An 18,285-nucleotide genomic window follows, 5' to 3' on the forward strand; every position below is an offset into this window, starting at 1 on the left:
AAAAATACATTTTTAAAAATCCATACTAATTATAAATGCGAAAGTAACTCTGTCTGTCTGTCTGTTACTCAATCACGCCTAAACTACTGAACCAATTTTCATGAAATTTGGTATGGAGATATTTTGATACCTTATATTTTGATTTATTTAGAAAAATGGTTTGATTTTAGTAGTGATAACTCTATATCTTCACTAAATACAATATCTTTAAAAAAATACTATTGAATTTAATAATTTAGAACAAATTATAGAAGGAAAACTTAATTTACAAAGACTAAACAAACATACATAGGTTGATCCAAAAGTAATGATAATCAATATTAAAAAGTACACATGGACAGTTTATATTCAGAAGTTATTATTTTAAAAGAACTCCAAGGCGAATTGTTGAATAACACAGATTTTATGCAAAAGTCCACTGCAGAAAAATGGCAATTTATTTAAAAAAAATATCTTGACGAATTTGTTTGTTTAAAAAAATGATTAGCTATATACTCTCTGTTCCCGCCACTTCATCATTTACTGAAAGAGTCTTTTCGGTCATGAATGTGAAGTGGCGTGTGAAGTACAAAAAATACATTTTTAAAAATATTTATTTACTCTTTATTTACCTCCTTTAAAATCAGATATACTCTATTTCTTCAAATAAAAGTTGGCAACCCTAGCCATGCTTGATGCGCGCACGATCGTCAGTAGGATACATCCAGCACCGCGGCCTTGAGCTGACGTACGTCGGGGATGGACCGTGAATAAGACGCTTTATATAAATTGTAAAAGTCACACGCAATATGAACTTCGATATAAAATTATTAATTATTATACATAATAATATATCTCATAAAACGTTAAAAATAATGAAATGATAAATAAAAAGTAAAAACCTTATAGGGCATAGATAATAGATAAAATGTTAATTATATAATCTGTATTAATTTCTTGGTAATCTGTGACTCGGTATAACGTTGACTTTTGCATCTGTGATTTTCGCCGTTCGCGAGTGTTTCGCGTTTCGCTTTCGTTCATCCTCTTTCGTTTCTGTTTAATTTATTGAAGAGAAGCTCAATTCATAGAATCGAGCATTTCAATGCTTTAATAATTTTCTTAGATTGTGATATTTTTATATGTAACTATTAATTTAACTATAATAGTTGTGCTGCGGAATGATACATGAGTTAGGTATCAAATTAATATAATTTAAGATTAGTGACAGTTATATTTGGCGTTTGAAGGTTATAAATATATTCAAGCCTTTTATCGTCTTTTGTGAAATAACTATATATTAGAATACAATGGAAAGCATGGACGTCGCACAAGAAGGTACCTCAGCAGCATCCACACCCCTACAGGAAAATGGTATGTTTCTTTTTTATAAATCAGAAAATGCCGGCGTCCTGTCTAGGAAACGTGCTTTTTTGTTATGTGCATTTAGTTGTTATAAATGATTTAAAAATGTCATAGGACCCGATAAAACTGTAACAGCGGAGGAGATGACGTCCAGAGATTATTATTTTGATTCGTACGCACATTTTGGTATACACGAGGAAATGTTAAAGGACGAAGTACGCACGCTTACATACAGAAACGCTATGTACCACAATAAGCACTTATTTAAGGGAAAAGTAAGTTTTATTCATTTAACTCTATAGCTTTCCAAGTAAAATAATGATATTATGTTTTAAATTTACCATTTAAATGCTCTCACGTGTTTCGGCATTCCTATATTGAAAGTAGTAAATTTTTTAAATAGTTGTTTTTTAAATGGGAATACATCAAACTTTAGTTGTAAATAATATTTTTCAGACCGTACTAGACATTGGCTGTGGGACTGGTATCCTGTCAATGTTCGCTGCAAAAGCTGGGGCTGCCAAAGTTATAGCCGTAGAGTGTTCCAATATTGTAGACTATGCACGGAAGATTGTGGAGGCGAATAGGCTTAGTGATGTTATAGAAATTGTTAAGGGAAAGGTAATCATGTTTTGATAGTCTACTCATTATATACAAGTCTTGAAACTCACAAAATTTTACCATTAATTACTGGATGAAACTACAGCTGATATCAATAAGTTTTTAGAATTAAGAGATAATTTAATGTTATGTTTGTAAAACACTAAAGTGATAAAGGTCATCAGGATGAACAAAAGTTATCTTAACACCACTTAATCCACATAATTATTTATAATAAAGATATTTAAATCTAACTGTAACAATTTAAAATTTAATCATTTATAGGTAGAAGAAGTAGAGCTCCCAGTTGAGAAGGTGGACATCATAATCTCAGAGTGGATGGGCTACTGCCTGTTCTACGAGAGCATGCTTGACACTGTGCTATACGCGAGAGACAAGTGGCTCAAGGAGGACGGCATGCTGTTCCCTGATAGGTACGTTTTGGTTATTTTGTGTTATAATGCTTTGTTATTTCTTGTGTTTTGTGAACAATTACGGTGGTTTGTTTCGGTATGTTAATTATATTAATAATAATTTATAAAAATTAGATCATTCTTTATTACATTTACCCATTAATCCGTCAGTCCTCGGATCACAGACACAATAGAAAATCTATTGTGTCTCGGCCCGATCGGGCCGCTCGGTGGTCAATGGGTTAAAAGATTGCAACAACTTTAATTTTTAAAAATTAATTATTTGGGTTTATTCAACCATAAATAACAAGCTATGTTTTTTAGCATCATCACATTTTCTTTGTTTCTTGTTTTCTTGAATAAATATAATTTTGTCTTCTCCTTTTCTCTTTAATTTATTGAATTTGAAGTAGCTTTCTTTGAAGTAAGACCACCTCCAAGTGAGAGCGTCAGTATTTAAGGACGCTTTCAATTTATGCATTTCATGTCGGACGGCTGCAGTGCCGAAGCGGTGTGTTAGACGTACAGTGCATGGACGATCCTCTTTTTTCCTACAATAAATTACTAATATTGAATATGCATAAATTGAAAGCACCCTAACAGTGTTCTATATACTTCGACGCTTTTATACCGAATGTATTATGTAGTTTAAAACTTATATAATTTTTTTAATAACCATACTACCTGATGTCAACTATAAAATATTAATTTTATTGGCCTGAAGTCCATTAAAAAGTATTATCTTCAACAGATGTACTCTGTTCATCTGCGGTATCGAAGATCGTCAGTACAAGGACGAGAAGATTAACTGGTGGGATGACGTGTATGGTTTCGACATGTCCTCCATCAGGAAGGTGGCCATCTCGGAGCCACTGGTGGACGTTGTTGATGCTAAACAGGTAATTTTGACATGACAACGTCTTATAATTCGATAGAGCCGGCTGCACGCACGAAAAAACAAGACTCATGCGGCGTTACCTTGCTCTGAGGCATTCCATGTAAGGCTTGAAGTGCAAGCGAGAACGCGGAACGAGCGACAAAGAAGCACAATCGGACGTTGTCACGTTCAACTATCGTCAGTAAACCGACTTTACAGACAACCAATTTTTTTGTTTTGTTGTTGCTTTGCATTCTTATTAATAATTTAAATCATTTACAAGGCAAAATTTTGTTAAATTCATGTTGATTTTTTGCTTTGTTTTATTATTTGAAACATTTTTATGATTCAATAATTATGAAAGATTTTTTTTCTAGTTCTCATTCGAGGATTATATATTTTGATTATACAAATTACATTTTGAAAGATTTTCAAACAATTATCAAAGTTGCAATATAATTTTTTTAGGTGGTGACAAACTCTTGTTTGCTGAAAGAAATTGACTTGTACACAGTTAAGAAAGAAGATCTGAATTTCGAGTCCAAGTTCCACCTGCAGGTATGTTGATGGAGTTTTGGTTTTATATTTATTTTATTTACTAGGTGTACTTTTTTTCAATTTAGTGGTAATGATGTTGATTTTAGACTTATTAAGCAGAAATTGTGTTGTCAAAAAACTAAGAATACTTATTCAAAGTTAAATCTGCCTATTTGACTCCAGTTACTATAATGTAGACTAGTTGCTTTTCAAGAAGTTTCATAGAAAATGTTTCATAAAAAACACTTTTTATAGACAAACCTTTCTTGAATCTTCCTATTTATATTGTGAAATTGGTGCACAATGTATTTGCTCATAGGCTACTTTTTCCGCAGGTTACAGCTAGTTGTATGTAACTCGGCTGATATCAACCATAGCTTACATAATATCTTCTTCCGCCTAGCTTCCGCCCACGACTTTGTACGTGCATCCCCGTTTTTCCCCGTTCCCGCAAGAATTTCGGGAAATCCTTTCTTAGCGGATGCCTACGTCCTAACATCTACCTGCATGCCAAATTTCAGCCCGATACGTCCAGTGGTTTGGGCTGTGCGTTGATAGATCACTATATCAGTCACCTTTGAGTTTTATATACATATATAGATTACTAGATTTCCGCCCGCGGCTTCGCCGGAAAACCTGCATAGTTCCCGTTCCCGTGGGATTTCCGGGATAAAACCTATCCTATGTGTTAATCCAAGTTACTCTCTATATGTGTGCTAAATTTCATTGTAATCGGTTCAGTAGTTTTTATGTGAAAGAGTAACAAACATCCATACATCAATACATCCATACATCCATACTTACAAACTTTCACCTTTAAAATAGTATTAAGATTAAGATCATAATTAACTGTTCATATTTCTCTTAGGTCCGTCGCAACGACTTCATCCAAGCGCTAGTGACGTTCTTCAACGTGGAGTTCACGAAGTGCCACAAGCGGCTCGGCTTCAGCACTGCGCCCGAGGCCGCCTACACGCATTGGAAGCAGACCGTGTTCTACTTTGACGAGTATATGACGGTGAGTTGGCAAAGCAAAGCACAACGCTTTGTAAAAAAAAAAGACGGGTTGCACTCCGGGAGTGCCGGCAGAAGTGAAAACTTGATTATTAACGTTCAGCATGTTTGATATTTTGGCATTCCAAAAAGTATCCGTCTTACGCATGGAATATAAGGGCTAAAAAAAAAAAACATCCGTCTTACGCTTTTTCGATCAGGCCACGTGTCCTGACGCGAGTTTAAGATTTTATACCCAACGCCGCTAGAGAAGTTTTCACTTCAAAAATTGTATTCATATTGATTTGAAGTGACAGTTAGGGACGGCGCAAACGGGCCATCGACCACAGCCATTAGTGGCCAGCGACAGCCACTTGATACATTATTCCATGTATTTCGTCGCGCTTCTGTAGCGAGTGGTCGCAACCTGGTGGTGCATCTGTACAAAATATATGTTAAACCATTGAGCCCCGAATTGCCCGATCGGTCCACGACACAATAGATTTTCTATTGTGTCTGTGATTCCGGAGCCTGAGTTATTAAGTGGCTGTGGTCGGTGGCCCGTTTGCGCTGTCACTTAGTTGTCTTTGTTTTGAGACGGACAATAAATGATGAGAGATGTTTTCTTTTTGCCTCATTTAAAAGCGGATTTACGCTACGCCGTGTAGCGATCGGGGCTTGATTTAATTGTTGTGTATATTAATCTATTGAATAGAACAAATTGTTTTATAAAAAATTATATATTATGTTACCGGCCAAACCCGATTTTAGGACAAACTAGTTTGGCCTAGGCTCAACTAGTTCATCCTATACACGATCGGATGAACTGGGATAGCCTAGGCCAAACTAGTTCATGCTAAGACCAATAGGATAAATCAGTTTAGGCTAGGCCAAACTAGTTTGTCCTGAAATCGGGTTTGGCCGGTAACATATACATTAATATTTTATGTATTTATTTATTTATTTTAAACATGATTGTCATTACAGGACATATCCTCTAATTCTAATATTAACAATAATAATTCGCAGGTGAAAAAGGGCGAAGAGATAATGGGCACGTTCTCAATGAGCCCGAACGCGCGCAACAACCGCGACCTCGACTTCGAGATCGAGATCTCGTTCAAGGGCGAGCTCTGCCAGGTGCAAGAGAAGAACCACTATAGGATGCGCTAGTGTGTGAGGTACGGTCGGCAGATTACTTTGTATTCATAATGTAGGGTCAGCAAAAATATAGGTACCGACGGTCGGCAGATTACGTAATTATGGTCGGTAGATTGTATTCATAATGTAGGGTCAGCAAAAATATAGGTACCGACGGTCGGCAGATTACGCTCGAAAATGGTACACTCGTGCGTAATGATGAGGTACGGTCGGCAGATTACTTTGATTAACGTAATGTAGAGTCAGCAAAACAATTTGTACTTTGATTTGTAGTTGTATGTAATTCTGTTTTAAGACGTCATACAACCGTTCTAGTTGGAGTGATTACAATGCGGGAAAGTGATGGCGCTACGCGATGTAGCTCGTTTCTTTTTCTAATACTGGATGTACTCCTGCTTTAAAACGTGATAGTAAATCGTCGATTTTAATGCTTACAGTGCCTAGTGTTACAGTCAGCAAGTTAAGTTTGCTGTTTAATTGGTACCAGTGTGTTTATGACAAAGTGCAATGAAACTCGCTTGTTGGATTTATTGTGGACATATTTTTGTTTACGCTAGTTATATTTTTTATCAAATGTTTGAATAGGACATGTATGTAAATGAATTGCGCGACTTAAATTGCTGACTGTACTGTAACGACAACATACCGAAATCGATCCAATACAATAGTAAATTACATACATAATATTATGTTTATGTCTACAAAATAATGCCGACCGTCGATTTCACGTTTAGAAACCAAACAACGATTATCAATTTCATTTAATAAAATGTAATTTTAAATCTTTTCCACTATGTTTGTACTCAAACTATGCTCCTTTATTAACATTATTTCGTTTGAGTGTTAAATTAGAATTGACAAAAATTGTCTCTCCTAAAAGTTTTACGTCAAGGAAGAATAAATAAAAATATAATATGTAAAAATACATAACTGTACACATACATACATACACACACTGTATACAGCGAGTTTATGTATGTATGTGTACAGTTATAACTGTGTCTTATTCTATCTTTATATAAAACGCAGTTTTGCCTGAATCCTAGTTCAAATGAGATAACTGTGGATTAAACTCGTTTTTAAATAACTTGAAAATAATTTGTATCAAATATAAACTTGTACTTGTGTACAAATAATTCTCATCTAATTTTGTTAGCATAAATATAGGTTTCTGTGTTACATCAATAAATTGTACTAATTAGTAAAATTACTTTGGGATTTTACATTTAAATATTTCTTGTATTTATTACCAATAAATTTTTCATTTTACTCTGTATAACAAATAGAACAATAGTTGTTTGTTTCACGAAGATAGTTCGACCAAGTAAAGGAGTAAAATAATTCTAAAGAGGCATTACTATTATATAAGTAAAAAGGAACGATTTTTTAGTTATCTAGCAACTACAGCATACTTTTTTATATGAGATTGCATGATTACAGAAAAGAGAAAAATAAAAATAAATAACCAAATTATTGATCTTATGAATGAGTATTATCTGCACCTTTTTACTTATAATTATAGTTAAGTTTTTAATCCAAAATTGTGTAATACACTGATATAATATTGGTATTGCAGTGATTCCTAATATCTAAATATCCCTAACACTCACCTAACAATATTTGTGAAAAGATTAGTAATATCCTATAGCTGTCTCTTTTTATTGCTATCAATAAAACATCATCAAACACATTCGTACGAACATCGAGGCGAATAACGAGCACGCATATTTATACAGTGCATTCGATATTCGCCTAAACATTCGCTTATTCGTGTTAAGAGTGTTTTTCTGACGTAATCTTATATTACTGTACTACTTACGAATAGTGGTGTGTTAAGACACTCTTATACGAATGATTCGTCGAGTGACGAACACGAATGTGTAAATGTACCATAAATAGAAGAACGGGAAAATAGTAACTGTCTCGACATACTTATGCTATCTCGCTCTAATATATGAAATTTGTGTGCGATAGAAAGAGACAGCATTACGAAAAAGGTTCAAATCGTCTACGCTACGTAGAACGAAGTATTTTAGATTCAGCCTAAGAAGTATCGACCTCAAACATTAGCTGTAATCTTAATTTAGTTTTAAGTACTGTATAAGCTTTGTATTCGCATGTAAGGTTTCAAGTAAAATTATAAATTCTGTGATGACATTGAATTTTTATTTTTATTTATTTGTCCCTTAGTCCATAGAAATAAGATTACATAAGTTTACGTTTGGCCTTATTATAGAGAAAAGATATTAGATTTTTCTTTGTTGTTAGTTACGATGTAACTCAAAAACTATTTTAGCGATATTAAATTTTTTTTGCTCAGGGAGCTACCGAGCAACATCAATAGTTCATGTAGTATTTCATTTTGTTACATAAACTTATTCACGGGGCTCTCCTTTTTTCATAAAATTTTTACTAATGGATATTGTGCTATTAAAATAAAAGATCACGTCGTTTCAAGATTTTTATTTCGTATAAAAATAATTTAAAGCTAGGATTTAGATTTATTTACTAACTTATATAAAATGAGTAAAAAAGAGAGGTCGTGCAGTTTTTTAAACGAAATTCTGATATTTGTTAGTATTTGTAAACTTCTTATGCAAATAATTAAAACAAGTTCTTGCTATTTTTATAGACCTCAAAACTTTTATAATCATAGCAAATTTGGCATTACGAAGATACCAAAATTAGCTCTTAAATTTTTAAAGGCGAAATAATTTCCTACCAAAGTTAACAATAGAAAATTCGTTCCAAAAACTGCACAATACGTTCATAAATCTAAACAATGACAGCCGGTACCACAGCTTGTACCGGCGCGCTTTTCTGAAGATCTACGCAGCAGCAGTTCGTGATCAAGTGGTATTCTTGGCAGGAGTTCGCATAGATGAAGTTGCAGTCCGTTTTACGGCAAGAGAAGGGAAGATCTGTAATTTTTTTAGGAATATAATATAATGTTTTTATCTAGCATGGGACTCGATTTTTTGATTATGAAGAGCTTTCGCTTCAAAATTAAAGTGACGTAAGTATTTGTTAATCGGTACTAATTGATATAATTTAATGCGAAAGTCTTGTCTGTTGCCTGTTATGCTTTTACAATTTATAACTAAACTACTGAACCGATTTTGATTAAATTTGAAATTAAAATAGTTAAGGAAACTGAAACTTAAGTTACGTAACTTTTTTAAAAATCATCCGTGATCGTAACTACATACTATTGACAATGAATATATACAAACAAGAGGACTATTAATTGATTACAAAGGAATTTTATTTTATAAATTTAGTATTTTTCGGTTTTTATGGTAAGCTTCATAAAAATATATAGTTACTTTATTCTTACTAAATACTCAGTAGGAGTTACTAAAACAGAAATTGGAAATCGACACCAATGAGTCATAAAGCCTAAAAAATTCGTATTTAAAATACTTACAAGATTGGTTTTCACAACAGCACGAGTCATGTGCTTGTTTGTGAGAACAATAACTGTAGACCGAGGAATCACAAAGCGGGCAACCCGGATGAGCGCCCGGCGGGCCTGGAAGCTGGTTCTGTCCCGGATACAATCCATTCCCTGGATACTGGCCAGGGTACTGTCCGGGATACTGTCCGTGGCCAGGGTACTGACCAGGATATTGTCCGAAGCCAGCGCCTATTAAATAGTCCCATAAGTCTCCTAATCCGAAACCTGGTGATGAGATGTGCGATGCGATGAATGATGGTGAACGTTAGTGGTGATGATCTGCAGTTAGGTGCAGTGGTGAACCCCATTTTTGTTTGATGAATGCAGTGATGGTTCAGAGTGACTCAATAAGGACTATAAAATGACCAGTTTGCGATTAGAGTGTACGTTAGGTCCTAGAAACAAGTTCTGCTGTATTTGATGAAAGAAAATGATGAGGAACCCGTCATGACAGATACTAACCAAAGTAGAAGGAAGGTGTTTTTGAATTGAAAATAAAATAGTGGAATGGATGCGCGATGCATGATTATGAAAATATTTATAATGAAATGTTTTGATGAATTCCACAGTTTATATTCAATTCATGAAATGATTTTTTGGCAATTTAATACCAAAATACCATATTCTTAAGAGGGCGTATAAAGCCAGATAATTCTACGATTAAGCCTCGCCCATTACGCGCCATGCCGCGCGCCCTCACAATACCCTCATACACCCGGCTCATCCAACGTACGTAAAGTTCATCGCACGCTAAATTATACACAATATTCTTCGCTCGTTCAACGCGTATTTTCGGTAGTTAGTAGGTATGTTGTCTAAAATAATTGTATAAAACAGTGAAGTTGAAATCATCACAAATTATGTAATATGTCTTTTTATTATTATTTGTTTATAATTATTAATGATAATCTATACATATTATAAAACAGTAAAAAAACTGTCTGTATGTAATATATAAAAAAAACAATATTAGGGCAACAGTATAGAGCACGAATCCGTAAAAAAAGTCTGTCGAAATAGCGAGTATAGATACTATTTTTAAATAAACATACGCAGTCGACGACACACATTCCTCCAGAACTTTATTTTGATTAATTTGGTTATAGTCCATTGAATGAGTCCCTCCAAGGGGGGTCTAGAGTGCGTGAGGTAGTAACGTAAGATGTTTCTTCGGAAACATGTCAAGAGTCCCTAGGTAATAAACATACTAAAACCCCGGGCCACTAGGAGGAGCCCCGGAGTGGGGGGAGGGGGGAAATGGGTCCATTTTTTCATTTTTCGCTTAAATGTCAAAAACGGTACATGTTAGAGAAAAACTTTCAAGGAAAAATTGAAAGGCCATAAAATTATCTACAAGTTGTACCTGAATAATTTTTTCCTATATCCTACCGTTTCTGAGTTACACGCAGTAAAACATGATTTTGGCTCAAACAATTTCAACATCAATCGATCAAAAAATATTTCTTTCTTCCAAAAAACTCAAATGTGCAACTTGTGACCAGTACTGATAGATTGCTCTTAATTAGTTCTATAATTGGTAAAATAAACACATTCCTCCATGGAAGCCTTTAGGAGGAATCGATTGTCAAAATATTATATTAGGGCAGTTTGAGTTACTGAACTTGATCTTTTTATTTTTTTCTTCCAAAAAACTCAAAAGTGCAACTTGTGACCGGTACAGATAGATTGCTCATAATTAGGTCTATCATTGCTAAAAATACCAGATTCCACCATGGAGGCCTTTAGGAGGTATTGAATTTTATTAGGGTAGTTACGATACATGAACTTTTTAACTAACTACCCTAATAAAATTCAATTCCCCGTAAACGCCTCCATGGTGGAATCTGGTATTTTTATCAATGATAGACCTAATTATGAGCAATCTATCGGTACCGGTCACAAGTTGCACTTTTGAGTTTTTTTGGAAGAAAAAAAATAAAAAGTTCAAGTATCGTATCTACCCTAATAAAATTCAATTCCCCGTAAACGCCTCCATGGTGGAATCTAGTATTTTTATCAATGATAGACCTAATTATGAGCAATCTATCTGTACCGGTCACAAGTTGCACTTTTGAGTTTTTTGGAAGAAAAAAAATAAAAAGATCAAGTTCAGTAACTCAAACTACCCTAATATAGTATTTTGACAATCGATTCCTCCTAAAGGCTTCCATGGAGGAATGTGTTTATTTTACCAATTATAGACCTAATTAAGAGCAATCTAACAGTACCAGTCACAAGTTGCACTTTTGAGTTTTTTGGAAGAAAAAAATAAAAAGATCAAGTTCAGTAACTCAAACTACCCTTATATAGTATTTTGAAAATCGATTCCTCCTAAAGGCTTCCATGGAGGAATGTGTTTATTTTACTAATTATAGACCCAATTATGAGCAATCTATCTGTACCGGTCACAAGTTGCACTTATGAGTTTTTTGGAAGAAAAAAATAAAAAGATCAAGTTCAGTAACTCAAACTACCATAATATAATATTTTGACAATCGATTCCTCCTAAAGGCTTCCATGGAGGAATGTGTTTATTTTACCAATTATAGACCTAATTAAGAGCAATCTATCAGTACCGGTCACAAGTTGCACTTTTGAGTTTTTTGGAAGAAAGAAATATTTTTTGATCGATTGATGTGGAAATTGTTTGAGCCAAAATCATGTTTTACTGCGTATAACTCAGAAACGGTAGGATATAGGAAAAAATGATTCAGGTACAACTTGTAGATAATTTTATGGCCTTTCAACTTTTCCTTGAAAGTTTTTCTCTAACATGTACCGTTTTTGAGATTTAAGCGAAAAATGAAAAAATGGACCCATTTTCCCCCTCCCCCCACTCCGGGGCTCCTCCTAGTGGCCCGGGGTTTTAGTATGTTTATTACCTAGGGACTCTTGACATGTTTCCGAAGAAACATCTTACGTTACTAACTCACGCACTCTAGAACCATTTATTCAATGGACTATTAGATTGTACGACATTTTTCGACTCAACAATTATTCTAAAAATAAAAATAAAAATTATCCTTTATAAAATATTACAAAGTTCTTCGAAATTTACGTATTATTTTATCGAGAGCTGGTAACTTTAGCAGGTACCTTTCTGGAGTATTTTTTTCTGCGTGGCAATAGTCAGTAGACACAGGTAGAGAGTGAGGGTCCACATTTTCCAAATTTAAAATTGTTCTGTGAAATTAGTAAATTACTTTCAAACAGGGTCAATTAAACAAATATAAATTATTCAAAGTCAAAATAGCGAGTATAGATAGTATTTTTAAATAAACATACACAGTCGACGATACACATTCCTCCAGAACTTTGTTTTTATCAAATTCGTTAGATTGTACAATATTTTTCGACTCTGCAATTATTCTGAAAATAAAAATAAATATTATCCTTGATTAATAAAAAAATAAAATATTATTTGAAAACTAGTTATTATTTTGTTCATATTAACAAATTTCTTCGGAATTTCTTCGAAATTTGTTGTATTATTTTATCGAGAGACGACTAAAAACATGTGATTCAACACTAGCTGATGCCCGCGACTTCGTTCGCGTAAACTTTAGACGTGAACAACTAGGAGAATTTATTTAGAGTAGGTGTAATTTATATATAATGGTATAGTTTGTTCGTTTGTTCGTTTGTTCCAGACCTTCGAATTTTTTAATTAATACCCATTAGACTGAACATTTTTTTTAAGACTTCATTCCTATAAATGTGTAGCTGGGCTCTTATGGGTCTATATCAGATGTTCCAGATCTTTGATTTTTTTAATCAACAGAAAATTTCCATCAGACGCAACAATTTTTGTTGACGTCACTCCTATAAATGTTAGAGTGTGATCTCAGGGTCCCTCATCATACATTCTAGATCTTCGAATTTGCATATTTATATTGCCCAGATAATACCTACACAACAAAATAACTTTCATTCAAAGCCGTCCAATAGTTCCGGAGATTGGCGTGTACAAACAAACAGACACATAGAGTTTTTTTAGGATTTACGGGAACAAACCTATCCAATGTCCTTTCTCAGGTCTCAAGCTATCTCTGTATCAAAGTTAGAGCTTAGAGAGCCAGACATACATACAGACAAACAGACAAAAATTCTATAAACTATATACCTATATTTTTGGCTCCTATATCGATTGAAAATCACGCCCCAAGTAGGTATCCGTAAAAATATTCAATGTACAGTTTTGACTTTCGTACAATTTTTTTTTATACCTATGTGATTGTAATATTATTATCTAATACAGATTGTAAATATATATAATGTGTAGTTACTATTCACAACCTGTATTGGTTATTTACTGGAGCAAACATAGGAATCTACCTATAGTAATACTATAATATATATATATAATAATAATATTATAAAACATTCCCGATTTGATTGATTGCATTTGCAAGGCGACCGTAGGAATTAGGTACCTACATAACTAAGTATAAAAAGTGTCTTTGTAAATTGTAGGTACCCACTATGAATGTAGGTATCTATAAATATCGTCGCATGAATACTCAACTCGCGGAAACGAATTTACAGAATTTACACAAATAATAATATCCAAACTCGCCTGGATAAACTTTCTCAAATGAATCTATAGTTTAGGTGGTCTGTTGCGGTTCTGCATCAGGTGTTTCAGTTTTCAAAATAAATTATTATTTTATATTTCCCGGATAATATAATAGTACCTACACAACAAAATAACTTTCATTCAAATCCTTCCAGTAGTTCCGGAGATTAGCGTGTACAAACAAACAGACAAACACAGACAGTTTTTTTTATTTACGGGATAAAACTCATCCTATAACCTTTCTCAGGTCTCAAGCTATATCTGCACCAAAATTAGAGCCCAGACATACATACAGACAGACATACAAAAATTCTAAAAACTATATTTATGTATAGATACAATGTACTACATATTACTATGTAATACAGATTATGAATATATTATATATATACATATACATATGTATATTATAAAAAAATACCTATTCAATGTAAGTACAGTTTTGACTTTCGTACTGTTGTTTACCATTTTCAACAAATCAATATTCGGCGTAATTATAAAACACGGCGCAGCAATTTTAGCGTGGTCTACTCGTCTCAACGGAGCGATAGCGTCTGATGTATGAAATAGAATTATGTTTTTAGCTCCCGGAACGTGCGATGGAAGATGATTTCTTGCGTAATTAAAAATATAGTAAGCGCCAAAAGTGTTTTATCGTGATTAAACCAAAACTAAAAGTAATTACACAAAATGCTCTGACAAATATGTTGCAAATGTTTTAATATAATTGTTTATGAAAAAAAAATCATAATAAGTATTACCATGTCCAGTAAAAAACGTAAAAGTGTGAAATTTAGAGGTAACTTCGTGAATTTTTTCTATCGAGTCAATTTCAATATTTTATGTTTTTGATCTGACAATATAATCGACAATATCATCAAGTTTTACATATATTTTATTTTTTATATTTGGTCTTGAATATTACACGTATCAACTAAAAGTTGATTGGTGATTTGACTTTATACGCGCCCTTAAAATACAAAATGATTATTTTACCTAATGAATATTATGAATCTAGATTTATGACTACATTTAAGGAAAACTTTATAGTTTTTCTTTACAATCTTATGCAAAGTAGGTACAAAGTCAAGGAAACGCTCAAAATTATAATTATGATTTGCGCGTCTTTGGTAATTAGTGTAAACAATTAACGTTTTTAAGTGCAACCTTGCTTGAACTTGAACATAAATCAACACTAGGAAGTATGAAGGAAATTAGAAAAAATCTTTACATGAAAACATACTTTTTTATAGGGAGTAGTTACTTATAAAGATTTAGATCAACTGATTTAAATATCTACGATTACTTGTTTCTTTAATACAAAGGTACCTTATTACAATAACTTGTTATGTATAATTAACTAGCTTTCCACCCGCAGCTTCGCCCGCGCAGTCAAAGAAAAACCCGCATAGTTGCCGTTCCCGTGGGATTTCCGGGATAAAACCTATCCTATTTCCCGGGATAAAAAGTAGCCTATGTCCTTTCTCGGATATCAAAATATCTCTATACCAAATTTCATGCAAATTGGTTCAGTAGTTAAGGCGTGATTGAGTAACAGACAGACAGACAGAGTTACTTTCGCATTTATAATATTAGTATGGATTTTATGTACTTACCATGATTTAAATATCTTACTATAGGGAGTAGAACCTTGGCTCTATCACAGATAATATACATATTATAATACTAAATCTATACCAGGCTCTATAAAACAAATGCAAATTAATAAGGGCTTTATTTTCCTAAATGTCTAAGTAGATAGTAACTAAGTACGTAGTTTAACGTTTTTCCGATAATACTTAAAACTTGTATTTCAGTCTGTTTATGTCTCTAATATAATATTATATCAGCTGTTACCGTACCGTTTTGTGAACATAATAATGTGTTATACTATTTAATGACCTTTCCCAATGTAGGCCGCTCACGGATTCACGCGATTTGTATAAACATTGATATAATTTTCTATTCTATGTACCTATTTAGTTTTCTATAACCAATGTCAACACATAATAATAGTATAGTAACGGAGATAATAAAACTTGCAGTTGAGCAAGTTCAGTTTAAAATTATATTAGTTAATCTTATATATAAAAATGAATCGCAAAATGTGTTGGTAAGCGCATAACTCGAGAACGGCTGAACCGATTTCAATAATTCTTTTTTTATTATATTCCTTGAAGTACGAGGATGGTTTTTATGTAGAGAAAACGTAAATATGTACCACGGGCGAAGCCGGGGCGGACCGCTAGTTATGTAATAAAAATATTTTTATAGGTTACATGTTTATCATTAGTTGGTATAGTGACGCAGATAGTGACTAAGATTCACACGATATACCTAAATGATAGATTCTTATACTTAGATGGCTTATGAGCAAATAAACAGCGGAGTTTAAATTCTAAGCATTTGCGAGCATTATTAAAAACAACATTGTTTACATTCCTGTGAATGTGCGAACATAACATAAATTCAGTTAGTTTATGGACACCATGAATTGAAAATGGACAAAAATGAATACAAATTAGATAATGTAAAAACAAAGTGAATAATGGTAGTGAGAACTTGGTGATTTATCGATAAATTGATCGGTTACCGTTTCTGCTAGTTCCTATTTTATTTCTGCTTAAGTCATAATTACTTGGTTGATCTTGGGCACCTAGTGAATTAATTAAGGATCATAAATAAAATATATTGATTTGGTATCTAATAGTAATAATCATAATTAAAATATTCAGATTTGGTATGTATCTAATAATAAGTATAATAATCTTCAATGTAAATATTTATAATATGTATTTAAAGGAGCTTTTAGAAAATTTGAAGACTTCAATTCTAATTGAATTTTTTTTCAATATTTATCTCGATATTTTCACTGGTCAAAACATGAAATAGACACAAAGAATTATCAAATAAAATTCCTAAACAATTTATTTCTTAGTAAGTAATAAAAATATATAAACAATCAAATATAAATATCTTCTAGGACAGATTATTTAAAGTTCTTACCTTGAGTTCCAGCTATAAGAGCAGTCACTATTAAAAATGATACCATATAAGATGCCATTTTGTAACTTTTGTGTTTTAATTAATATGTGGTGACCGTGCCACGGATGGGAAACGAATGTAAATAAATAAAAACACCGCTTAGGTCTCGGTAAGAGCCTGCTATACCGGTACAATGAGATACACAAGCGGTTTTATAAGCAGATGTGTGTTAAAGAAATGAAGCGAGAAATTCGTTTGAAAAAAGTTTGATATGCACAATGGACAACACTGTCAAGATTGTTATAATGATAGCTGAAGCCTATTTTATGTAGATTAAGATCAATTCAATAATTAAAATATAATAAATGAAATACATGAGAAGATCTGCACGATACTCTGTTAAATACAGCTGAGGAATAGCGTTTTTCGAAGAAATAGAAAAGATATAGATAGAGATATAATATGTAAGAAATAACTATTGTGTCAGTTAATATAATATAAAATTTTCTGATTTACAATCAGATCAAGCTATCAGTTATTACTAAACCTGTCAGAGATTTTTTTTATTATCTCATAAGATTATAAATTGTTCCAAACCTCAAAATTACTTTCACTATTCTTTATACAAAAATAGATAAATTTTCATAAAATATTTTTATTATTTTTATATAATTTAAATCGCATTTTCTGCACAAGTGTACTTCAAGTGCAATGATATTAGACCAAGGGTTACTGCAGTTGTCCTCTACTCCTAATATGGCCCGTTCTCTGCAATTATAATCGAGATATGTACATTAATCTTAGTAGGTATTCTTAGTTATTAGAATGTTTATTTGCTCTATTATTAATTATTAATGATAATACTGGCGATATATACATTTATAAATACCTATTATATATCTGTACATAAAGCATTGTAAGTATTATCCATACTAATATTATAAATGCGAAAGTAACTCTGTCTGTCTGTCTGTTACTCAATCACGCCTTAACTACTGAACCAATTTGCATAAAATTTGGTATAGAGATATTTTGATACCCGAGAAAGGACATAGGATAGGTTTTATCCCGGAAATCCTACGGGAACGGGTTTTTCTTTGAAAACGAGGGCGAAGCTGCGGGCGGAAAGCTAGTATTACATATAATAAAGTCTACCATCATAACTGTCTGATTGCATTGTTTGTGATAGTAAAAAAGTAGAACGTAATATTTTCATGCGGCTTTCAAAATATCTTACTAGAGATGTTCTTAATTCTTTTAAAATAATAGACACCTGCAGTGTGAGACAATAACTCTTTATCAACTGAAATATTATGAGGAATGTAAGTTAGTATCTTTTACA

General features: G+C 32.8%; 2 protein-coding genes across 4 annotated transcripts; one reads left to right on the top strand and one right to left on the bottom strand.

Annotated features, from left to right (window-relative positions):
* Positions 1-996: 996 nt before the first annotated feature.
* On the top strand, positions 997-8,087 carry Art1 (arginine methyltransferase 1). Its single transcript, XM_090112750.1, has 8 exons — positions 997-1,353; positions 1,459-1,619; positions 1,801-1,965; positions 2,230-2,378; positions 3,109-3,256; positions 3,703-3,792; positions 4,640-4,789; positions 5,794-8,087. The coding sequence occupies exons 1-8, from the start codon at positions 1,290-1,292 to the stop codon at positions 5,935-5,937; spliced, it is 1,071 nt and encodes a 356-aa protein (XP_089968876.1). The 5' UTR covers positions 997-1,289; the 3' UTR covers positions 5,938-8,087.
* A 286-nt stretch (positions 8,088-8,373) lies between these two features.
* Positions 8,374-17,130, bottom strand: LOC149900439 (uncharacterized). 3 transcript variants are annotated; one of them, XM_090112751.1, is made up of 4 exons: positions 16,965-17,130; positions 16,552-16,614; positions 9,353-9,571; positions 8,374-8,846 (listed from the first exon to the last, which is right to left on the bottom strand). In XM_090112751.1, the coding sequence occupies exons 1-4, from the start codon at positions 17,020-17,022 to the stop codon at positions 8,701-8,703; spliced, it is 486 nt and encodes a 161-aa protein (XP_089968877.1). In that variant the 5' UTR covers positions 17,023-17,130; the 3' UTR covers positions 8,374-8,700. The 3 variants fall into 3 exon arrangements, with proteins under 3 accessions (XP_089968877.1, XP_089968880.1, XP_089968878.1); XM_090112754.1 differs by lacking the exon at positions 16,552-16,614; XM_090112752.1 differs by lacking the exon at positions 16,552-16,614 and having other exon boundaries at positions 9,353-9,607.
* Positions 17,131-18,285: the final 1,155 nt, after the last annotated feature.

This window comes from Colias eurytheme, chromosome 18 (assembly GCF_061535395.1).
Source record: "Colias eurytheme isolate Ceu_HAF_F1 chromosome 18, ilColEury1 Martin Lab GWU primary, whole genome shotgun sequence".
In the NCBI taxonomy this organism is placed as follows: Eukaryota; Metazoa; Arthropoda; class Insecta; order Lepidoptera; family Pieridae; genus Colias; species Colias eurytheme.